The sequence below is a fragment of the Triticum aestivum genome, chromosome 1D (assembly GCF_018294505.1).
Source record: "Triticum aestivum cultivar Chinese Spring chromosome 1D, IWGSC CS RefSeq v2.1, whole genome shotgun sequence".
In the NCBI taxonomy this organism is placed as follows: domain Eukaryota; kingdom Viridiplantae; phylum Streptophyta; class Magnoliopsida; order Poales; family Poaceae; genus Triticum; species Triticum aestivum.
This window is the reverse complement of record NC_057796.1, coordinates 473,226,793-473,250,834: the sequence shown is the minus strand read 5'-3', so window position 1 is coordinate 473,250,834 and position 24,042 is coordinate 473,226,793. Positions and strand designations below refer to the sequence as shown.

Here is a 24,042-nt window from a genome sequence, read left to right as displayed (position 1 = left end):
TTTGACACGTGCACGCAAATGTTTCGTTCATATCTGTACAGTTTCACACTTGAGCATAGGTCACAGATGCTCTTATCAAAAATGTTAAAAGTGCGAGGAAAGCCTTTGTTTCCTTTTGGGTTTCAGGAGGAAAAGAATGTACTTTTAGTGCCCTTTTGAAGAGATAAGCAGTGTGGGGAATTGACTCGCACTATTTATTCTTGTGCCCAATATATTTCATATCCTTTTATCGCGGGGAGTTGTACTAAAGCTGCGACAATTCCAAATCGTGCATTTCTCCTTTACTCGTCAAAGGCCTCGTATTGTTATTCCCATGATTCATGTGGGCTATCTGCTCTTTATTATAGGGTGTGAAGTTCCCAGGAGATACATAGGGTAAGATCTATGACCAGGCAGCATATGGATCCGAGGGAGTAGCATATTTTATTTACATTAACTTCCACACTTACACATAGATTTTACTACATATATTTACAATTTCAAGGATAATTTTACTTTCACACTTACATGTGCTGTTGATCACTGTTGTCTTTTTTTCATTCTCTGCTCATAATCGCCGAGTATTGTAACTTGTGTGTGCCACCAAATCACAAATGACTCCGTGGCCCAATGGATAAGGCGCTGGTCTACGAAACCAGAGATTCTGGGTTCGATCCCCAGCGGAGTCGCACCTTTTCTCGTTTTTTTCCCAAATCAAACTTCATTCTGGGCCCACCCTCTGACAGATTTTGTTACATTATCATAGCTGAATCTCACGGTAAAAAAAATCTTATTCCATCGCCGCTTTTCACCAAATCGTCATGGAAATGAAATGTGCACGCCAGAAAAGAGCGCAAAACCATACATACATGCATATGCCATCTCTCGTGTATGAATGAGCTATAGCTATATTCACAAGACAGTAAAAAAAAACTACCGTTTGCAAGATCATTGCAAATTGTACGCCGCTTTGATAAAAAAAAATCTCAATTGGGCATAACTGCACAAGCTCTGGACAAACATTATTCTGCCAGTTTAGAATAAATACACAACAAACTGTAACTATGTCCTGACGATACTGCAAGTGGTCGTTAAATCGATTACATATGGACTTGAAGAACAAAGAATATACATATAGATAGATATAGAACACAATCTTCATGAGAAAGGGGTGGACACCAGTTGCATCTTCTTTACATAGCAAAAAAAGTGGAGTGCTGCCATTGTTTGATGAATGAATGATAATCTATCGCACGCCTGCTTCCATCAAGGGCGTGACGACTTGTGGGCACGGGGCCGGTTCGTGAACACCCGGCCATTGCTTCTCACAAAGTGTGTGATCCCGATACAAAGACCGGCCCAGAGAAGTGACAGCAGTAAATGACGAGCGTCATGCCGAGCTGCAGCAAAGAGAGTTTGCAGTTTGAGTTATATGCATCCATGCATTCTCCACATTGGCATCTACGTATGGTACAATCAACCAGGACACCTGAGGTTGCAGTTGAGTTATACGCATACATTTCCCATCAAGGGATGAACATGTCTTTTTTTTTTTTGTTACAATCACCCAGGAAAACCAAGTTACAGCTTGCAAAGTGATACAGATAGCCGTAACTGTGATGATACCAAGTATATAACGAATGCTATGGAAGCATCCACTGGAGCTTTGATACCCACTTGACACATGCATCAATCTAGATTTTATGTATTATTATGGGTATTCTTTGTCTTGAGTAGACACCAAAATCAAGGATGGTTACAACAATATTAATATGTGTAAGTTAGGCCAAAAAAATCTTTCCGAGTGGCACAGTTGGAAGTATGTAAACCCCACGGGGCATAGTGTAGTAACAGCATGACTCTTCTATTAATCCACTGAAATATGAAAAGAACTGCAAGAAACTTGCCCAGACTGGATTTTGGCAAAACATACTAGTTTTTATTAGTGCACTACAATTATTTAGGGGCAAACTTGCGCGTCCAGCACCCAAAGAATTCTCAAAAAAACAGACTTCAAAAGTTTCTGCTTGACAGAATGCAAGCAAATCATAGCAAGCACTAGTTGACATAATTATCAGAAGCAGCCAAGCATAACATAGCAAGCACTAGTTGACAGAATGCAAGCACATATTTCAGGCTTTCAGCAGATTGAGAAATCTTACCATGTCTCAGTGACATCATCATGAACATAAAAGCTCCGGAAACCAATGCAAAAGCAAGGCGGGCGGACTGTAAAAGAGGAGTAGCACAAGTGAGAGATCTTCTCTATTGGAAAAATAGACGAAACCCATTTCTGCATCCATTCTATCTGTGTAGCATACATAACTATATGCTAAAGTGAGTACTAAGTGTCTGCAATCATGTGCCTAGTAACAGCACACCCACAAGGCCAGGTACATATCAGAAATATTCCAGAGCTGACCTATACTAGAATACTAAATAGGCATTTCCATTTTCCGATGAACAACTTCACAATCTTACAAGTCCACAGGTAAGAACAGAAAGCAATAGTAAAATTGTACTCACCGCATAACTCTCTACAAATCCTGCTTTTGTTGGAGGTGCCATGTCTCGACTAACAGATGTGATGTAACGTCCTTGAAGAAGATCCATGGCATCCTATATAGGACAAACAAATAGACACAAATAAACAATGAGGCACTTGCATCTTAGTTCAGTTTTTTTATTGGAAGTAAGTTCAGTAGATGTTGCCCATGTGAGGTGAAAGATTTTGGAAACCTAGATTTTGGAAATGAGGCGCTAGATTTTGGAAACGTAATTAACACAGAACTACGGAGGATGCTTGCTTGGCCAACAAGGCCCCTCTTCAAACATGTGTCCAGCAGATTTACAGTATATTTTTTCCGTGTGTCCAGCAGATTTCATGATATGTAATTAGTTGCATTCGCACTATTCAATGAACAACTAAATGTCACCGTGGGCTAACAATAGTTTGACGTTTGGGCACCATCAAGATGACGAATCGACAAAGTCTCAGTCATGAATTGACTTGGCTACTGACAAAGCGCCATACTCATGAGTCTCACATGCATAAAAGGTCAGCTGCATACCTGCTTCGTCCCATCTGCGAAGTTGTTCAAGTAGTATCGAGCAAGTGAATACTGGAGATCATTCAAAATTCCCTGGGCACTTCGTTTCCCGTATCTTGTGGACAAAAATAATGTAGAATACAGAGAACATAAATATATTATCACCACTATGTTTCAGCAGAAGTATGCAAATAGGCAATAAAATGAGCTTACAATAAGTAGCACTAGAGTTCCAAGAACAGAGCTCTTATCGATAGTTATCTGTTATCTTAGGCCCATTAGCTCTAATAGGTACTCCCTCCGTCCGAAAAAGCTTGTCCCTCAAATGAATGTATCTAGCACCAAGTTAGTGCTAGATACATCCATTTGAGAGACAAGCTTGGAACAAGCTTTTTCGGACGGATGGGAGTATTGACATTAACAAAGAGACACTACCCAAAGGGTATTCAGTTGCCACAATGATGGGGAGTTTGCACCACAGATCAGTAAAATATATCTTTACAGTTGCTCGCTATGTCAGTGAAACTGGTAGACTATGCAGATTTGCTGCGAGTAGTTCAGCTGTGAACATAATCAAGGTGGTGAAAATATCAACATTCGTTTTTGCAACGCAACTGAGAGTAGTTCCCAGTCTTTCTGGGAAAGAGAGGAACTAAGATTAGCAATAGATGCAAATACAATGCACTTACAATAAGAACATGCATATTGCGTTGTATAGAAATTACCGAACAAAATCTCCCTTCAAAGCAGGAGTTCCGGAGTACTGAATGCTTATTGCATCTCCATGATTGGCCCACACTGGAAAATGATTTTTCTATTTCAGCAACACCGCTTAAATATACAAAAGCATGGGAGACATACAAATGAGAAAAACCCAGGCTAGTAAATGTGAACATAATACTCACAAACTTTGTAGCTTGCATCAAAAGCTGGATACTTGGTTATTGTATCGTTAACACCAAAAACTTCTATTTGTTGAAGTTGGCTCTCCAGAATTCTTCTCGCAATCATGCTCTGTTTTGTCATAGTAGAGATTATCAGCAAAGTTCAGATATACAGATAAGAACTGAAAGTTGGACAGACGGAAGAGATATATAAAACAAAAGAAAGAACGGTAGTAACAGACTAATAGTCCATGACAAAAGAATTTATGAAGATAGAAGTAAATATAATGCCTAGTTATCCATGACTGTGAGCTAAGCAGGGTGACCCTGTCATGCAGTTAACCACACCACAGAGATAGGGACAAGGGATTTGTCTACCAAACATGTTGAGCCTTGGAGACGAGAAATACTAGTGATAACATGGCCCCATTATATATATGACTCTCCTCCTAACAATTCTCAACAGAATCGATCTCAATATAAACTAGGTAATGATAAATATATCAAACAATTAATTTGTATCCTAGGTAACTAATTACACTATTTAGGGAAATAGATAACTTGATTGGAAAGAACCATCCTAATTCTCGACGCAGGACCACTACTGCAGAATTGTGAGTGACTTGGTACTGGCCATCCCTGGCGTGGAGCAGCAGCAACCTTAGCAAGCTCAGTTCGCCTGCCCTCAATGTAGACTAGGGAATACCAACCATAAGAAAAAGCTTATTGTCTCCTTGTGTGATTTATCTCTTGTCTTTTACTTTGCGCTTTGCATTTCTAGAATCGCATTGTCTGCTTGCTAGTAACCCTAGGATAGCCTCGACCTAGTGTCCTAGAAAAAGGGTGTTGATGCACCATGCACTTAGCAAATAACAGATTATGAAAGCATCAAACGGCACAAAACTAATTTTCTTGAGTTTTTCACACAAAAAACTTGTTAGAAGGTTTTAGAAGTCTTCTATTCCCACCCCCATCGCTCATATTGTCATCCTTGATCCTACATATTGGACTCTATAAGTTGTTTGCTAAACTATAGCCCATGTAAAAATAACGTCAGTCGTGCCAAGTGAATTAATTAAAGTGTTATTGGATTACAAAACCTGTTGTTAAAATTGAGATTCATATGAAAGGAAATAAAAGATGTACTTGGAAGTTGGAAAGATGTACCTGAGTTACATTGGTACGATCTAAACAATCAATACAATTATTTCTGACAACGCCGAGCTGCTCCTGAATTTTCTCGCCTTTCTCATTCAACAGGAAGTACCTTTAGCACAACATTGTTAGCAATACCATGAGAAGGAAAGATACCATCGAAGGATATAAGAATCTCTAATATAAAGCACAAGGGAACATAGTAGATGGATGTACATAAAACCACAAATTGTTCTTCACTTTTCTTCCTAAGATGAAAAAAACTCAAACAGCTACACAGGACAGCACTAAGAGTACAACTGAAGACATGATTAAATTTTCATGTTCTGCCAGGAACTCTGTTTTACCAAAAACAGCATATAGGATGTAGCTCTTTTGAGGCAGATGCACTAGTGCCTTCAAGGCTCCAACCAATACCCAAACCTTTTAAGTGGAGTCGAAAAATAAGTTGTTTGCTAATAAGATGACTGGGGGTATGATGGTATCGCTTTTTTATATTGTAATGAAAATAACCAAGCACCATAAATAGATTATGCCACTTTAGTAGTAAGCAAAGCTAACCGATTAACAATTACATCCCCGACTTAAATATTACTTGTACAAATCTCGAAACACATCAAGGAGCAAGCAGATCATATCAACCCTATTCCTGCTTTAAGATTTGTGTAATTTTTAAGGGAATGACCATAGATCAATCTCTATGGTTAAGAGATTGCCTGATTGCAGAAAAAAGAGAAAAAACATATAAACTGTTAAGAGATTGTAATTTTCAAGGAACACCTCAAGGAGCAAGCAGATCATATCAAAGCCTTTCAGAGAGGGGGAAAACATACAGTAATAGAAAAGTAAAACCAAACTTAAATGTACAAAAGTGATTGGTAGTATGTCATGGAAGATGGAACACAAAATAGTATATCGTCTGGCAACATACTTGTGTTTCTTCAGGTAATCCTCAATTTGCTCATACAACTGTGAGAGGCGCTCAAAGTGAACATGCCCACAAATACGATGGAAGTCAAAATGCACATATCTGCAGAAGACAAGCTTAGATACGCATTTAGCTACTAAGACGCGATATGATAACTCTACAGTAGATAGAAACAGCAAAATAAAGCATTACCTTACATCTTCACTGAGAATTGGTTCGATAGATTTTGCATATCTTTCATGGAGTCGGCCTTCACCACCTTGCTGAATATAGCCATACAGGAAAAAGAGAGGTACAAGATGAACATTACATGGAAAACAGAATAAAGTTAACAAGCCAGACTCATTAGGAAAGAATGTGCTACTCATGCTCTGTCTGAAAGAAAAATCCGTCAACAATCACTTCATCAAGTATTATTTTTTACCAATCCGCAACATAAGCTGAACAGGTAAATTAATTCCATGTCAAGGAATAAATCATGCCAGAGAAAGAAATAGCACGCACGTTACAAGTGACTGAGAATCATCGATTTTTAAAATAAAGAATTTGAATCTAATTTTGTAAATTAGACACCTTAACCGGGAGCAGAAGCAATGTGTGATGGCATTTTCTGAAGCAAATATATCTTAGCTTGAACAGAGAACTGGTTGAGCTAGAAGGCCGAGAGCACAGTACTTACTGTATTGACAAGATCAACAGCCAAGACAGCTCCATATTTCTTTTGTAAGTCTTTGAAGTGCCTCTCAAGTACACTAGGCTGAAGAAAGATAGAAAGAAGCCCAAGACAAATTAAGAGAAAAGAAAATAGTAAACGCAGCTTGGATTGCTGATCAACGTCAATAAAACAAAGCACAAGTTGAGAGAGTTCACCGCTTCCTCTTGTCTAACAATGTCGAAGCTAGGTTTGTATGTCAAATCAACAATCTGCTCCCACAAGAATGGCATAGAACCTCGAACCTGCAAAACATATAATTTGTTAATGTTTGGAGGTGGTTAAAGTTTTTTGACTTTTTTCGGAACCAAGAACCAACTAATGAGACTATTAGGGTAATAAAGAGGCTGTCTGTATGTCTGAAGAAACTTACTTGTACATAGGATGCTGTATACCCTTTTGATTGCATTATCTGCTCCGATTCAACAAAGTTTGCAGCATAACCCTCTGGATCAGCTCCTCTTCTCCACATACGAGTGCCTTCAATATAATAGCCTCATGAGGTGTTGTTCGATCATAGGGCATCGAGTTTCTCGAGAACAAGAAATCAGGATATAACATTATATATTTGAAGGAAACTTGTGAATAATCTTATTTTGATGTCTCGTAAACCTCACCTATCCTCCCTGTGCACCTACGTGCTATCAGGGTCACATTTACCTTCTCTGACCCAACTTCTGCCTGGATATTCTGAAAACCTGATATTTAGTTAAGTTGTAGTAACTCACATTATAGGGCTCACTGAGTTTCACATAAAAATACATCATCTTATATATCTGGCCGTTACAAAGAGCAAATGACATGTATGACAAGGATACTGCCTTGAATGACTGGCAACAAATACTGGTCCAGCTGTAAAAGGAAAAAAGCAGGAATCAAATACTCTGCAGATATTGGTTATAACTCCTTTAAAACTGAAAAAACAAATAAATGGCAAGACTGATCTTACTTTGTTCTCAATTAGAGGTTCCAACAAGTAGCTATTCCACAGAAATCTCGGCTCTGCCTGAAAAGAATAATGCTCATTAATCTGTGAAAGAATAGTTATACTCATAGCTGAAAATGCAGCCAGACGGGCATAACAAAGATGGCCTGGTACTGGTATTTCCATGTGTAAGCAAACTCTACAGCAAGAAGTGAGAAGGAATCGAACCTGTCTCCAAAGAGGACGTGATTTGAACTCGTCATCGACATCATACAGCCTCTGTGAACTGGAATAGTAGGGACAAAGATATGATGCCAATTACAGTGAGAACAAAAGTAACTAAAACATGTCAGCATGTCTGTACCATAAACATGAAGAGAGAGGGACAAAATGCCAACTACTAAAGCTGAGAACATGCATATTGTATTCTAATCCTCTCTTCATTAACAAGTTAAATGGCTTAGACACTAATACACAAGTGTAACTGGCATGTTTCGCGTAAATAAGATACTCACTTAAGTGTTAAGTTGATATCATAGGAGAAGTAGAGGCCCATGGTCTTCTCTGCAGCATCCAGGAGTTCGGAAATTTCAGATTCCATTTTTTTCTGCTAATAGTTTATCGGGATGTTTAGCAGATGGAATATAGGTAGAAATAATATTAACTAGGAGCAAATAAGCATTGTTATACCTGCTCGGGAGAAGTGTTAAGCGAGTCATTGCAGCGAAGGACTTTTAGTCCTGTCACTTTAAAAATTGCATGCCCCAAGTATGATCCCACACAATCACGGTCAGTGATCACAAAAAAATACGATCCAACAGCAAGTTTGAGCACTCCTATCACACCAAAAACTGTTTGAACTTTAGGATTTATGGAGGGGCTACGTGGTGGCAACTCTTCAACTAAATTCATTGATCCACTGGCCCGGCTAACTGACAAATATAAGTCAGCAAGACCATCAATTGGTTCAAATATATAACGGTCTGCAAACTCCCAGAGTCTCAGTCTTGTGTGGAGTTTACATGACGGGTTTGTGTCCTTTGCTGCATCCATGATGGGATACCCTGAAATAGAGATCAAATACCATCCACGGTAAGTATAGTGAAGCAGCCATATGAGATATGACAAGGGATACAAATAAAAAGGTTAATATATTCAACAGACCACAATGTGACCATACACTTAAATAATGAGGAATTGAGGATGAATTAAGAAACCCCATACAAGTCATGGGGTTCTAATAAAGCAACTACTTCTGTCTAAGCACCCCCAACAATCATTGATTGTCTGAACTACGTGTTACCCTATTCACTAGATTTCAATAGAAAGCGTGAATTGTTTTTCTAATGCTGGCATTGAAATAGTAGCCTAAGATGCCAAAGATGATTATTTACTTCGTTGTTTTTCTGTTATACTTCCTACAACTTTTTTTTCATGGACATGAGTAGCAACATATGCTTTGCATGTTATTGTTATCATTAACTGATTTTTCCACACCACATAAAATTTTCAGTTTCAATTTAACGATACAAGTCAGGAGTTTGATCAAAGTTTTGCAACCATATAAAATACTTGCGAGGTGGTGCTTAGAATTAAAAAAAAGTCATGATGGCGTATATGGAACTAAGATTTCTACTAAAATACTCCCTCTGTTCCAAATAGAACGACACCGTTTTTTACCTTTCAGTCTCCAGTATGCAACATGGACGGTTACTAATTTTTTTATGAACATATAAGAAAAGATAGTACTGCCAAAGTACTTTTCATGGCAAATGTAATGACGCCATTCCCACCTGACCTGAACTTTATTTTTACTAATTAGCTATCAAAGAAAGAGAAGTTTGGCTGCATCGTTTCTTTTGGATTGAAGACAATAACCAATATTATCATCAGAGCAAGCCCCTTGTAATGCTGAAACCCACCCAAGCAGAAGCAGCAAGCCAGCAGCTAAAACATATAAACTGAACCTTGGGCGGCATGGACAAGCGTAAGCGGGCCGAGCGAGCGGCCTGCACCGCGCCAGGGTAAACGAGCTTTGGAAGCAATGGGACGAACACAACAACTCTGCTGCGAAGCAAGCCATCTTCTAGCTCCCTGAACCCTGCCAGTCAAACGGCGATTTGCGCAGGGGGGCGGGAGGGCGTAGAGAGCGCAGCCTGCGGCCATTGACGCCTAGGCACGCGGCCAGTGCTGGAGATCTTGGGCCATGGGGGATTGGGGGGATCTGGTTGTCCGTGCGGTGTGGCCCTGCCTGCCTATAGGTTGATTCCGGATCAGGATCGGGCGGGCAAGCTGGGAATCAGAAGAAGGTTGGTGATAAACTTTGTGGTGTGGGGTACTGTAACCGGGATCCAGGCACGGCTGAGCTCAAGCTTTGGTAAGGGACTACTCGGATCTAGTCAGGTGGAGCTAGCACGTCGCCGGCCGACTAAAAGTTTGATGCTTGAACTGAAGAAGCAAGGCAAATCACGGCGAGAGCAAAAGGGGATCTGAGCTGCCGACTGACCTTTTCGGCCGGCGCGCGCGAGTCGGCTGGGAGATGGGGGCGAGCGGCGGAGCGACGCCGGGGGCGGCGAGAGGTGGCGTCGCAGGCAGGGCAGGAACCGACCGGCGGCCTCGGTGATGCAGATCGTGCCCTCCTGTCTCGCTCCTCTGCGTTGTTGCAGACCAGGACCAGGGGCGGACGCACGTTGACTCCCTACCGGATTTCTCACGTGCTCTGCCAAGCTTCCGTGTGCCCCCACTCAGGCCCCGTTTGTGTTTGTTTCAACTTTGATCTGATTCGAATCACCTGGGAATTCGCTTTGATAGGAAAGCGGATTCACAGTTATATAAGATCATGCTTGTTTTAGTTTTGGTTGGATTCGAATCGCTTATAGATTTGCTTCAGTGGTAAAGCCGATTCGCATCGCCATGGAGGTCCTTCAGCAAATTGAACTAAAAATGGCCTGAATCCAGATTCATCGGATTCAGCTTCACTATCTGATTCGAAATTGTTGTTTATTTCACTAAAAAAACGGTTTCGCTGACAAAGCTGATTCACAATAGTTGTTTGTTTTAGATTTTAGATTCAACTTCACTGGCAAAGCTGAATCTGATTTCTGAAGCTCAAACAAACAGGGCCTCGGCCTACCGTCGTTTCTTTTCAGAAGCCCATATACTTTGAATTTGTAGGAGCAGCCCACCACCAAGAAACAGCCAGCCTCGCTTCAAGAAAAAAAATACAGCTGTCTTATAAAAAACAATTATGCAATTTCCCTCTTTCTATAGGTCGTCTATAAAGTCTTTTCCGTTCCAATTTTTTGTTTGTGTGCAATTTCAATGTTAGAAACAATGTTAGTTTTAACAATTTTATGTGTATATATTTACCGGCTTAGGGGACTAGGCCAGTTCAAATATTTTCTTTCGTAATAACATGTAGATTTTAGTATGGAACTTTATACTTGCAAGTAAATTTAATTCAGATCATCGGTACACTCGCAATGTTGGTTGTAGAGTTAAAATGACAGATTTCGTGTGGTAATTTCCGAGTTGTTTTGGTGTATGTATGCTTTGAGTCCAAACGATTAGTCTTCTCAGTTTAATGTTAAGAAGTTGATGAAATTGACTCGATCTTATCCCAAACAATGATTTGGTGGGTCTTGAGCATGCACTTTATCTCTATTTCAATAGTGTGACCCATGATACAAGGTTTGCTAGCTTGTAAAAATATCTATGACCGGGAATAAACTGAAGGTGACTACAAAGGCGCATCGTTCTTATCCTTTAGTCTATAGACTTGCAAAACTATCAGCAACTCCGTGTCGGAGGGTGATCTCCAGACACCAGGGATCAATGATACCCCGTATTTGTTAGTTCGGCTAGGGGCTAAAACACCAAGTCAATCAACTCTCAAAGACAGGCAAGGAAAGCATGAACACAGAAGGGTTTAAATACAGGAGTTTGGTTCTTTTCTTTCTGTATCAGAATACGCCATAGAGACCGAGCCTTCCGATTGATCGAACCAGCCAACTAAGGGTCCATTCACTTTTGTAGTACAGACGAATCAGATCTAGGCAAGAAAGACCAGAATTCTGAGCTCTCCCCCTTTACGGGTAAGAGCGAAACCCCGCAGTCGTGGGTTATAGGTGGCTTAAATAGAGTTAGCTCCCATAAGACCACGATAGGGGAGACATGCCCCTAAAGGTGTATCGACCCTGGCCACACTCTTTCTTAGGCTTGACGAGTAAATCGAAAAGGCGTGCCAAGATCTAATGAGTTTCCTATCCATCTCTAGAAGCATTCTTCCCATCTCCGGTTCTTCTCTCTTTTCCAGGTCGATAATCAAAGGACTGTTGGGAATCATAGCATAATTTTAAAATTTTCCTACGCTCACCAAGATGCATCTATGGAGTATACTAGCAACGAGGGAAAAGGAGTGGATCTACATACCCTTGTAGATCGCGAGCGGAAGCGTTCCAATGAACGTGGATGACGGAGTCGTACTCGCCGTGATCCAAATCACCGATGACCGAGTGCCGAACGGGCGGCACCTCCGCGTTCAACACACGTACGGTGCAGCGACGTCTCCTCCCTCTTGATCCAGCAAGGGGAAGGAGAGGTTGATGGAGATCCAGCAGCACGACGGCGTGGTGGTGGATGTAGCGGGTCTCGGCAGGGCTTCGCCGAGCTTCTGCGAGAGGGAGAGGTGTAGCAGGGGAGGAGGGAGGCGCCCAAGGCTGTAATGTTGCTGCCCTCCCTCCCCCCCTTTATATAGGCCCCCTGGGAGGGGGGCCGCCGGCCAAGATCCATCTGGAGGGGGGGCGGCGGCCAAGGGGGGTGGCTTGCCCCCCAAGGCAAGTGGGGCGCCCCCCCACCCTAGGGTTTCCAACCCTAGGTGCAGGGAGGAGGCCCATGGGGGGGCGCCCAGCCCACTAGGGGCTGGCTCCCTTCCCACTTCAGCCCACGGGGCCCTCCGGGATAGGTGGCCCCACCCGGTGGACCCCCGGGACCCTTACGGTGGTCCCGGTACAATACCGGTAACCCCCGAAACTTTCCCGGTGGCCGAAACTTGACTTCCTATATATAATTCTTCACCTCCGGACCATTCCGGAACTCCTCGTGACGTCCGGGATCTCATCCGGGACTCCTAACAACTTTCGGGTTTCCGCATACACATATCTCTACAACCCTAGCGTCACCGAACCTTAAGTGTGTAGACCCTACGGGTTCGGGAGACATGCAGACATGACCGAGACGCCTCTCCGGTCAATAACCAACAGCGGAATCTGGATACCCATGTTGGCTCCCACATGTTCCACGATGATCTCATCGGATGAACCACGATGTCGAGGATTCAATCAATCCCGTATGCAATTCCCTTTTTCAATCGGTATGTTACTTGCCCGAGATTCGATCGTCGGTATCCCAATACCTTGTTCAATCTCGTTACCGGCAAGTCTCTTTACTCGTACCGCAATGCATGATCCCGTGACTAACGCCTTAGTCACATAGAGCTCATTATGATGATGCATTACCGAGTGGGCCCAGAGATACCTCTCCGTCACACGGAGTGACAAATCCCAGTCTCGATCCGTGCCAACCCAACAGACACTTTCGGAGATACCCGTAGTGCACCTTTATAGTCACCCAGTTACGTTGTGACGTTTGGCACACCCAAAGCACTCCTACGGTATCCGGGAGTTGCACGATCTCATGGTCTAAGGAAAAGATACTTGACATTGGAAAAGCTCTAGCAAACGAAACTACACGATCTTTTATGCTATGCTTAGGATTGGGTCCTGTCCATCACATCATTCTCCTAATGATGTGATCCCGTTATCAACGACATCCAATGTCCATAGTCAGGAAACCATGACTATCTGTTGATCAACGAGCTAGTCAACTAGAGGCTTACTAGGGACACGTTGTGGTCTATGTATTCACACATGTATTACGATTTCCGGACAATACAATTATAGCATGAACAATAGACAATTACCATGAACAAAGAAATATAATAATAACCATTTATTATTGCCTCTAGGGCATATTTCCAACAGATCCATCTATGGAGCATACTAGCAACGAGTGGAAAGGAGTGCATCTACATACCCTTGTAGATCGTGAGCGGAAGCGTTCCAATGAACGTGGATGACGGAGTCGTACTCGCCGTGATCCAAATCACCGATGACCGAGTGCCGAACGGACGGCACCTCCGCGTTCAACACACGTACGGTGCAGCGACGTCTCCTCCTTCTTGATCCAGCAAGGGGAAGGAGAGGTTGATGGAGATCCAGCAGCACGACGGCGTGGTGGTGGATGTAGCGGGTCTCGGCAGGGCTTCGCCGAGCTTCTGCGAGAGGGAGAGGTGTTGCAGGGGAGGAGGGAGGCGCCCAAGGCTGTAGGTTGCTGCCCTCCCTCCCCCCCTTTATATAGGCCCCCTGGGGGGCGCCGGCCCTGGAGATGGGATCTCAAGGGGGGGCGGCCAAAGGGGGGAAGGGGTTGCCTTGCCCCCCAAGGCAAGTGGGAAGCCCCCCCACCCTAGGGTTCCCAACCCTAGGCGCATGGGGGGAGGCCCATGGGGGGGCGCCCAGCCCACTAGGGGCTGGTTCCCTTCCCACTTCAGCCCACGGGGCCCTCCGGGATAGGTGGCCCCACCCGGTGGACCCCCGGGACCCTTCCGGTGGTCCCGGTACAATACCGGTAACCCCCGAAACTTTCCCGGTAGCCGAAACTTGACTTCCTATATATAATTCTTCACCTCCGGACCATTCCGGAACTCCTCGTGACATCCGGGATCTCATCCGGGACTCCGAACAACTTTTGGGTTTCCGCATACACATATCTCTACAACCCTAGCGTCACCGAACCTTAAGTGTGTAGACCCTACGGGTTCGGGAGACATGCAGACATGACCGAGACGCCTCTCCGGTCAATAACCAACAGCGGGATCTGGATACCCATGTTGGCTCCCACATGTTCCACGATGATCTCATCGGATGAACCACGATGTCGAGGATTCAATCAATCCCGTATACAATTCCCTTTGTCAATCGGTATGTTACTTGCCCGAGATTCGATCGTCGGTATCCCAATACCTTGTTCAATCTCGTTACCGGCAAGTCTCTTTACTCGTACTGCAATGCATGATCCCGTGACTAACGCCTTAGTCACATAGAGCTCAATATGATGATGCATTACCGAGTGGGCCCAGAGATACCTCTCCGTCACACGGAGTGACAAATCCCAGTCTCGATCCGTGCCAACCCAACAGACACTTTCGGAGATACCCGTAGTGCACCTTTATAGTCACCCAGTTACGTTGTGACGTTTGGCACACCCAAAGCACTCCTACGGTATCCGGGAGTTGCACGATCTCATGGTCTAAGGAAAAGATACTTGACATTGGAAAAGCTCTAGCAAACGAAACTACACGATCTTTTATGCTATGCTTAGGATTGGGTCTTGTCCATCACATCATTCTCCTAATGATGTGATCCCGTTATCAATGACATCCAATGTCCATAGTCAGGAAACCATGACTATCTGTTGATCAACGAGCTAGTCAACTAGAGGCTTACTAGGGACACGTTGTGGTCTATGTATTCACACATGTATTACGATTTCCGGACAATACAATTATAGCATGAACAATAGACAATTACCATGAACAAAGAAATATAATAATAACCATTTATTATTGCCTCTAGGGCATATTTCCAACAAGGACTAGGAACATGTACTAAGTTGACCGAAAAGGTCTCGATTCAAGATAAATTCATGAGGAAGTGGTATCTCTATAGGATCCACCCTAGCGTCAAGAAAATGGTTTACGTTTTCTAGGATAATGACCACCACATGCGTTTCATGGCTCAAAACGAAGTGGGTAAGGCCAAGTGTTCTTTAAACAAAACTCTCATTGCATACTTCAGAGCACAGTCTTCCTTTAGGTCCTTTATGCACAATGAAAGCTCCTTGGTTATACTCTACTCTTCGCCACCGGTTGTTCTGTTCTTTTCTTTTGGCTCGACCAAATAGATAGAAAAGTGAGACCAGCACAATGAGCAAGTTGTGTGAAAACCCACTTCTTTTTTTTTCCGATTCTGTAACAACTTGGGTGAATTGAGGTTCTACTGGGAAACCATGGCCGAGAGGCAATGGGGCTACATTCTTATCCAAAGCCATCTTTTCCTTCATCAAAGCCCACTAGTTGACAGTTGGGAGCAAGGGTGAAGCCTTTGATACAGGTTGAGCTCATCTCCTACTCCGCCCCATCATCAGCGAATCTAAACTATGATTTCTTCACTTATAAAAAAATAAGAATCTGGATCCTCCGATATGATTTGTATCCTGCTAGTAGGGAGGGGGGCATGAGTTAACCGAACATGATAGGGCACCGATCCATGTGTAACCAAGCAAGGGCGTACATGTGGATGTTCCCTACATATATGTACAGTTTCATGGATAATTTTGCTTTCGCACTTAGATGTAGTGTTGAGCACTGTTACCTTTCTTCATTCCCTGCTTATGGCTTCAAGACCTACTTCGATAGTTTCCCAAATTCACCATCAAAGGACTCCGTGGCCCAATGGATAAGGCGCTGGTCTACGAAACCAGAGATTCTGGGTTCGATCCCCAGCGGAGTCGCTTCAACTGTTTTTCCTTTTCTTCCTCGTTTTGAGCTGCAGCAGAGCACTTTTGTTCTACTGCTTTAATATGCTTCAAGATGCCATAAACAAACCATCTTATATTATCCAAAACAACCTTATTGTTTGTTTCTCCAGGGTGCCCGTCGCGCAGCGAAGACGACAATGCCAAACGTCACATTTACAAACTTTTTTTGCTTATTACTAATTCCCATCAAGGACCATGCATCTGATCAAGTTACATAAAGAACTCACCCCAGGGCATTCGGGTTCAGTTCCTAGCAGCAGTACGCTGCCAAGCACACAATGCTATTTTTCAGCGTGCAGTACTACACGACGCGTGGTTTATTCATGGCGAAAAGAAGCCGGCTCCACAATTTACGTGTGCGGGCGACATTAACACATGCCCGAAAGTTACGTGGCACATGATGGAGCCTCTCTATCGGCGCCGGTTGCCGGTGGCGATCTCCCAGGCCCGCAGCACGTGGTCCACGATCTCCTCCACGCCGACCCCGTGTTTCACCTGCACCAGCGGCGCACAGAGCAGAATGGGTTCATGGCATTCTGACCATTACAAGAAAGAGAGAACGGCATGTATGGTTTGATGTTGAACCTGGGCGAACACGAAGGGCCCTCCTTCCCGCATCCGAAGGGCGTCTCGCTCCATCACCGCCAGGTCGGCTCCAACCGCGGAGGCGAGGTCCGTCTTGTTTATGACCTGCATTTGGAACGAACGATCCGAGTTGGTGAAACTGGTGGGTGCGTCTCAAACAGGTGACAGGATAGATCAGTTGACAGTGCGGGTTTGCATTGAAGTTGAGTGGTTTGGTGAGGGTAGGAACGCACCAAAAGATCTGCCTGGGTTATACCAGGGCCACCTTTCCTTGGTATCTTGTCCCCGCCAGACACGTCGATGATGTAGATTATGTAGTCTGCTAGCTCCCTGCTGAAGTTGGCTGCCAGGTTATCTGCACACAAGATGCACAAAAGTAGCTTTCTTAGTGCCTGATCAGTGATCATGGACCTTATCATAAAACGGCAGAAGTTGGGCCATGAGGATACTGTTCAGCCACCCAATATCCAGAAGCAAAGAGATCATGAGATGTTCAACTAATGCCAAGATACAACAAAATAGCTTGAGAACAATCAACGGCACACGCTGATATTCCTAAACAAGATTATGGACAACGATACAGGTTTCATCTCAAAACAAAGAGGATACAGGACATTTTCCAAACAGTAAACTGAGAACACCAAGGCGGTCTAAACACACACGATAATAAGCCTTCCAATGTGGGATTCAACAGGGGCAATACCTCCTCCAGATTCACAGAGCAATAAATCGGCCTTGTACAAGTTGGATAGCTCCTCCAGAGGGCCCAGATTTATGCTGATGTCCTCACGTATAGCTGCGTGAGGGCAGCCTCCAGTTTCAACTGCACGTATACGCTCTTCAGGAAGAGCTCCATGCTTGACCAAGAATTCTCCATCCTCTTTTGTGAATATATCATTTGTGACCTGCACATAATAAAAAGCAAGGAAAGAGAAATCCTAAGGGTGTCATATAATTCAAGCATACAGGGTGGAGACTATTAGGTATTTGTGTTTAAGAAAAATATCGCAAGAATGTTATGCTGGCGCCCACAGAAAAAAATTGACCTGTTTTATGAATCAACTGTGTGCAGTTCAGAAACAGGACCAACTGAATATATCTTTGGATGGTATGATGGTGACAGTTGGATGCCCAAAGATGCGGCAAACGGTGCAGTTTAATCCAGAAAAGTAGATAACAGCTTAGGCAATCTTAAGAGAAGCACAGGGTAGAACCATGGTACATACCGCTGCAAGACTATATTTGTCACGCAGGGAAGTGCAGAGTGCTAACATCAGGGCAGTCTTCCTGCGTAAGGCAAAACAGAGAAGAATGTGGGGGTCATCTCACTTCATCATTTCATAGTTGCTATGATATGAAATATTAGAAACCCTTGCTTCACCACATGAGGTTATTTCGTCAACACAAAAAGGCTGTGCACAAATTTCTTCGAATTGACCAGACCCCCCGAACTCGCTTCCGAATTCCAAAATGCTAGGATGTTATTCTTTGGTAGGGAAATATAACCGCATCAAGGAGGCAAGAACAACAAAACAGTGCGTGGCTGTCAGCACAGCAGAGGAGGCATCTCTGCTGGCAAAATCAGAAAAATCCCTTAGCATATGGCCGTGTTCACTAATCAGTAATCACACCAGGAAACGGAGCATATAATGTCTATTCTGCCCAAGAATAACTCCAACATTTCACATCAAATTTGTGGTCAAAGCAACATTTTTTCAGCGGCTAAATGTTTGTAGTACATGCATCCACAATTATCTCCAAAGTTTAATAGCTTATACTCGACATCTGCACCGACACTGCGCGGGAAACACAGGCAGATTCAGAGGAAAAATGCAGCTGAGACGGCTCCTATATCGCCGGACAACACAGCATAACGGCCAGTCCGCCACCTAAGCAACTGCAGGAGAAAAGCTGGGCGTACCCGGTGCCGACGGGGCCGCCGATGCCGACGGTGAAGGCGCGGTCGGCGAAGCTGCGGGAGTCGAGCGGCGGCGCGCGCTTGGAGAAGTCCCCGGCGGAGTAGATGGGCTCGTGGGAGTGCGGCGCCAGGCCGTCGTGCGAGTGCCACACGCGCCCGTCCTCCCCGACCCACGACCCCGCCCCCGTCCCCTTCCCAGCGGCATCCCTGCAAGCGCAAAGCAGAGCAGAACAGGCGCTGGTTGAGTCGGCTGCGCGGACGGCGAGAATGGGGACGCGGAGGCGGGTAGAGTAGACTCACCCGTGATGGTGGTGGTGATGGTGGTCGTCGTCGTGGGAGTGGCCGCCGTGGTGGTGGTGATCCTGGGACGCCATGGACGGAATCCAAAGCTGGGAGAGTGGAAGGATAAGACTTTGATTCCGCCGGTTGGTTGACTTTCTGGGATTCTCACCTCAAGAGGAGGAATGGAGGATGACGCTGCTAGATTCTTTTGGTGACGTGTTTTTTCCGTTTCCTTTTGTTGCTGGGAGATCGGAGGAGTAAATTGCACAAAACCATTACTTTGAAGGCTAGAGTTTCAGAAAACACTAGGTTACAGTTTCTTAACAAATTATACCATGTCTTGTGTAATCTTTTTACAAAAACTACTTATTGGCGGATCTGGCTCGGTTAAGTGCGTTTATGAAAGATGGGCCCCTATTTCGCTGATGTGGCATAGTGTTTTACCAAAGACAGCATTAGATGGGTAAAAAAGCGAAAACACCCCCAACATTTTTGTCAAAAAGTGAAAACTGTTGGGAATCGTAGCATAATTTAAAATTTTCCTACGCTCACCAAGATGCATCTATGGAGTCTACTAGCAACGAAGGGAAAGGAGTGGATCTACATACCCTTGTAGATCGCGAGCGGAAGCGTTCCAATGAACGTGGATGACGGAGTCGTACTCGCCGTGATCCAAATCACCGATGACCGAGTGCCGAACGGACGGCACCTCCGCGTTCAACACACGTACGGTGCAGCAACGTCTCCTCCTTCTTGATCCAGCAAGGGGGAAGGAGAGGTTGATGGAGATCCAACAGCACGACGGCGTGGTGGTGGATGTAGCGGGTCTCCGGCAGGGCTTCACCGAGCTTCTGCGAGAGAGAGAGAGGTGTTGCAGGGGAGGAGGGAGGCGCCCAAGGCTTAGATGTTGCTGCCCTCCCTTCCCCCCACTATATATAGGGCCAAGGGAGAGGGGGGGCGCAGCCTTGCCCCTTCCTCCAAGGAAGGGTGCGGCCAGGGGGGAGTCCTTCCCCCCCAAGGCACCTCGGAGGTGCCTTCCCCTTTTAGGGCTCTCCCTTTTTCTCTTATCTCTTGCGCATGGGCCTCTTGGGGCTGGTGCCCTTGGCCCATATAGGCCAAGGCGCACCCCTTACAGCCCATGTGGCCCCCCGGGGCTGGTGGACCCCCTTGGTGGACCCCCGGACCCCTTTCGGCACTCCCGGTACAATACCGATAAAGCGCGAAACTTTTCCGGCGACCAAAATAAGACTTCCCATATATAAATCTTTACCTCCGGACCATTCCGGAACCTCTCGTGATGTCCGGGATCTCATCCGGGACTCCGAACAACTTTCGGGTTTCCGCATACATATATCTCTACAACCCTAGCGTCACCGGACCTTAAGTGTGTAGACCCTACGGGTTCGGGAGACATGCAGACATGACCGAGACGCCTCTCTGGTCAATAACCAACAGCGGGATCTGGATACCCATGTTGGCTCCCACATGTTCCACGATGATATCATCGGATGAACCACGGTGTCGAGGATTCAATCAATCCGTATGCAATTCCCTTTGTCAATCGGTATGTTACTTGCCCGAGATTCGATCGTCGGTATCCCAATACCTTGTTCAATCTCGTTACCGGCAAGTCTCTTTACTCGTACCGCAATGCATGATCCCGTGACTAACGCTTTAGTCACATTGAGCTCATTATGATGATGCATTACCGAGTGGGCCCAGAGATACCTCTCCGTCACACGAAGTGACAAATCCCAGTCTCGATCCGTGCCAACCCAACAGACACTTTCGGAGATACCCGTAATGCACCTTTATAGTCACCCAGTTACGTTGTGACGTTTGGCACACCCAAAGCACTCCTACGGTATCCGGGAGTTGCACGATCTCATGGTCTAAGGAAAAGATACTTGACATTGGAAAAGCTCTAGCAAACGAAACTACACGATCTTTTATGCTATGCTTAGGATTGGGTCTTGTCCATCACATCATTCTCCTAATGATGTGATCCCGTTATCAACGACATCCAATGTCCATGGTCAGGAAACCGTAACCATCTATTGATCAACGAGCTAGTCAACTAGAGGCTCACTAGGGACATGGTGTTGTCTATGTATTCACACATGTATTACGATTTCCGGACAATACAATTATAGCATGAATAATGGACAATTAACATGAACAAAGAAATATAATAATAACCATTTATTATTGCCTCTAGGGCATATTTCCAACAGTCTCCCACTTGCACTAGAGTCAATAATCTAGTTCACATCACCATGTGATTAACACTCACTGGTCACATCACCATGTGACCAACATCTAAAGAGTTTACTAGAGTCAACAATCTAGTTCACATCACTATGTGATTATCACTCAATGTGTTCTGGTTTGGTCATGTTATGCTTGTGAGAGAGGTTATTAGTCAACGGGTCTGAACCTTTCAGAACCGTGTGCTTTACGAATATCTATGTCATCTTGTGGATGCTACCACGCGCTATTTGGAGCCATTTCAAATAATTGCTCTACTATACGAATCCGGTTTACTACTCAGAGTCATCCGGATTAGTGTCAAAGTTCGCATCGACGTAACCCTTTACGACGAACTCCTTTCCACCTCCATAATCGAGAAAATTCCTTAATCCACTAGGTGCTAAGGATAAGTTCGACCGCTGTCATGAGATCCTTTCCCGGATCACCATTGTACCCTCTTGACCAACTCATGGCAAGGCACACTACATGTGCGGTACACAGTATAGCATACTATAGAGCCTATGTCTAAAGCATAGGGGACGACCTTCGTCCTTTCTCTATCTTCCGCTGTGGTCAGGTCTTGAGTCTCACTCAATACTCACACCTTGTAACACAGCCAAGAACTCCTTCTTTGCTGATCTATTTTGAACTCTTTCAAAATCATGTCAAGGTGTGCTGTCTTTTGAAAGTATCATCAGGCGTCTTGATCTATCTCTATGGATCTTGATGCCCAATATGTAAGCAGCTTTATCCAGGTCTTCCTTTGAAAAACTCCTTTCAAACAACCCTTTATGCTTTCCAGAAATTTTACATCATTTTGGATCAACAATATGTCATTCACATATACTTATCAGAAATGTTGTAGCGCTCCCACTCACTTTATTGTAAATACAAGTTTCCAACAAACTTTGTATAAACCCAAAAACTTTGATCACTCCATCAAAGCGTATATTCTGACTCCGAGATGCTTGCTCTAATCCATGGAAGGATCGCTGGAGCTAGCATACCTTTTAGCATCCTTAGGATCGACAAAACCTTTCTGATTGTATCACATACAACCTTTCCTTACGAAAACTGGTAAGGAAACTTGTTTTGACATCCATCTGCCAGATTTCATAAATGCAGCTAATGCTAACATGATTCCGACGGACCTAAGCATCGCTACGGATGAGAAAAACTCATCGTAGTCAACTCCTTGAACTTGTGAAAATACTCTTTGCCACAAGTCGAGCTTCATAGACGGTAACATTATCGTCCATGTCCGTCTTCTTCTTAAAGATCCATTTATCTCAATGGCTTGCCGATCATCGGGCAAGTTGACCAAAGTCCATGCTTTGTTCTGATACATGGATTCTATCTCGGATTTCATGGCCTCGAGCCATTCGTCGGAATATGGGCCCACCATCGCTTCTCCATAGCTCGTAGGTTCATTGTTGCCTAGCAACATGACTTCCAAGACAGGATCACGCATTACTCTGAAGTAGTGCGCATCCTCGTCGTCCTACGAGGTTTGGTAGTGACTTGATCCGAAGTTTCATGATCACTATCATAAGCTTCCACTTCAATTGGTGTAGGTGCCACAGGAACAACTTCCTGTGCCCTGCTACACACTAGTTGAAGCGACGGTTCAATAACCTTATCAAGTCTCCACCATCCTCCCACTCAATTCTTTCGAGAGAAACTTTTCCTCGAGAAAGGACTCGTTTCTAGAAGCAATTACTTTTGCTACCAGATAGGAGGTATACCCAACTGTTTTTGGGTATTCTATGAAGATGCATTTATCCGCTTTGGGTTCGAGCTTATCAGCCTGAAACTTTTTCACATAAGCATCGCAGCCCCAAACTTTTAAGAAACGACAACTTAGGTTTCTATAAACGGTGTCGTCTCAACGGAATTGCGTGGTGCCCCTTTTAAAGTGAATGCGGTTGTCTCTAATGCCTAACCAATAAATGATAGTGGTAATTTGATAAGAAACATCATGGTATGCACCATATCCAATAGGGTGCAGTTATTATGTTCGGACACAAAATCACACTATGGTGTTCCAGGCGGTATTAATTGTGAAACACTTTCCACAATGTCTCAATTGTGTGCCAAACTCGTATCTCAGATACTCATCTCTATGATCATATCACAGACATTTTATCCTCTTGTTACGACGATCTTCAACTTCACTCTGAAATTACTTGAACCTTTCAATAATTCAGACTAGTGTTTCATCAAGTAAATACACTCAGCATCTACTCAAATCATCTGTGAAGTAAGAACATAACGATGTCCACTGCATGCCTCAGCACTCATTGGACTGCATACATCAAAATGTATTACTTCCAATAAGTTGCTCTCTTGTTCCATCTTACTGAAAACGAGGCCTTTCAGTCATCTTGCCCATGTGATATGATTTGCATGTCTCAAGTGATTCAAAATCAAGTGAGTCCAAACGATCCATCTGCATGGAGTTTCTTCATGCATATATACCAATAGACATGGTTCGCATGTCTCATTCATTTCAAAACGAGTGAGTCCAAAGATCCATCTACATGGAGCTTCTTCATGCGTTCTATACCAATATGACTCAAGTGGCAGTGCCACAAGTATGTGGTACTATCATTACTATCTTATATCTTTTTGGCATGAACATGTGTATCACTACGATCGAGATTCATTTTAGGTGCAAGACCATTGAAGGTATTATTCAAATAAACAGAGTAACCATTAT

The 24,042-nt window shown here is 44.2% G+C and overlaps 2 protein-coding genes and 2 non-coding genes across 5 annotated transcripts; 2 read left to right on the top strand and 2 right to left on the bottom strand.

Moving 5' to 3' along the window:
• Positions 1-595: 595 nt before the first annotated feature.
• Positions 596-668, top strand: TRNAR-ACG (transfer RNA arginine (anticodon ACG)). Its single transcript has one exon. It is a non-coding gene; the product is annotated as a tRNA-Arg (tRNA).
• A 280-nt stretch (positions 669-948) lies between these two features.
• On the bottom strand, positions 949-10,434 carry LOC123183133 (phosphoinositide phosphatase SAC7). 2 transcript variants are annotated; one of them, XM_044595870.1, is made up of 19 exons: positions 10,140-10,434; positions 8,324-8,697; positions 8,149-8,243; positions 7,862-7,919; positions 7,658-7,714; positions 7,527-7,560; positions 7,326-7,406; positions 7,082-7,188; positions 6,867-6,953; positions 6,676-6,753; positions 6,189-6,259; positions 6,000-6,098; positions 5,081-5,180; positions 3,935-4,043; positions 3,755-3,827; positions 3,051-3,144; positions 2,506-2,598; positions 2,142-2,208; positions 949-1,379 (listed from the first exon to the last, which is right to left on the bottom strand). In XM_044595870.1, exons 2-19 carry the CDS (start codon positions 8,684-8,686, stop codon positions 1,246-1,248), a joined length of 1,800 nt encoding a protein of 599 aa, XP_044451805.1. In that variant the 5' UTR covers positions 8,687-8,697; positions 10,140-10,434; the 3' UTR covers positions 949-1,245. The 2 variants fall into 2 exon arrangements, with proteins under 2 accessions (XP_044451805.1, XP_044451806.1); XM_044595871.1 differs by having other exon boundaries at positions 8,149-8,240.
• A 5,754-nt stretch (positions 10,435-16,188) lies between these two features.
• TRNAR-ACG (transfer RNA arginine (anticodon ACG)) lies at positions 16,189-16,261 on the top strand. The gene has a single exon. It is a non-coding gene; the product is annotated as a tRNA-Arg (tRNA).
• Positions 16,262-16,346: 85 nt separating this feature from the next.
• On the bottom strand, positions 16,347-19,253 carry LOC123183129 (urease accessory protein G). Its single transcript, XM_044595869.1, has 7 exons — positions 19,092-19,253; positions 18,795-18,998; positions 18,100-18,160; positions 17,577-17,778; positions 17,107-17,228; positions 16,874-16,978; positions 16,347-16,783 (listed from the first exon to the last, which is right to left on the bottom strand). The coding sequence occupies exons 1-7, from the start codon at positions 19,163-19,165 to the stop codon at positions 16,700-16,702; spliced, it is 852 nt and encodes a 283-aa protein (XP_044451804.1). The 5' UTR covers positions 19,166-19,253; the 3' UTR covers positions 16,347-16,699.
• Positions 19,254-24,042: the final 4,789 nt, after the last annotated feature.

Excerpts from the sequence above, each read along its gene's own strand:
- LOC123183133 (XM_044595870.1), bottom strand. The coding sequence starts at position 8,686 with ATGGATGCAGCAAAGGACACAAACCCGTCATGTAAACTCCACACAAGA. Across the intron at positions 8,244-8,323 it reads TTAACACTTCTCCCGAGCAG|CAGAAAAAAATGGAATCTGA; the intron begins GTATAACAATGC and ends ATAAACTATTAG. Across the intron at positions 7,920-8,148 it reads GATATCAACTTAACACTTAA|TTCACAGAGGCTGTATGATG; the intron begins GTGAGTATCTTA and ends CTACTATTCCAG.
- LOC123183129 (XM_044595869.1), bottom strand. The coding sequence starts at position 19,165 with ATGGCGTCCCAGGATCACCACCACCACGGCGGCCACTCCCACGACGAC. Across the intron at positions 17,779-18,099 it reads ACAAATATAGTCTTGCAGCG|GTCACAAATGATATATTCAC; the intron begins GTATGTACCATG and ends TATTATGTGCAG. Across the intron at positions 16,784-16,873 it reads GGCCCTTCGTGTTCGCCCAG|GTGAAACACGGGGTCGGCGT; the intron begins GTTCAACATCAA and ends CCGCTGGTGCAG.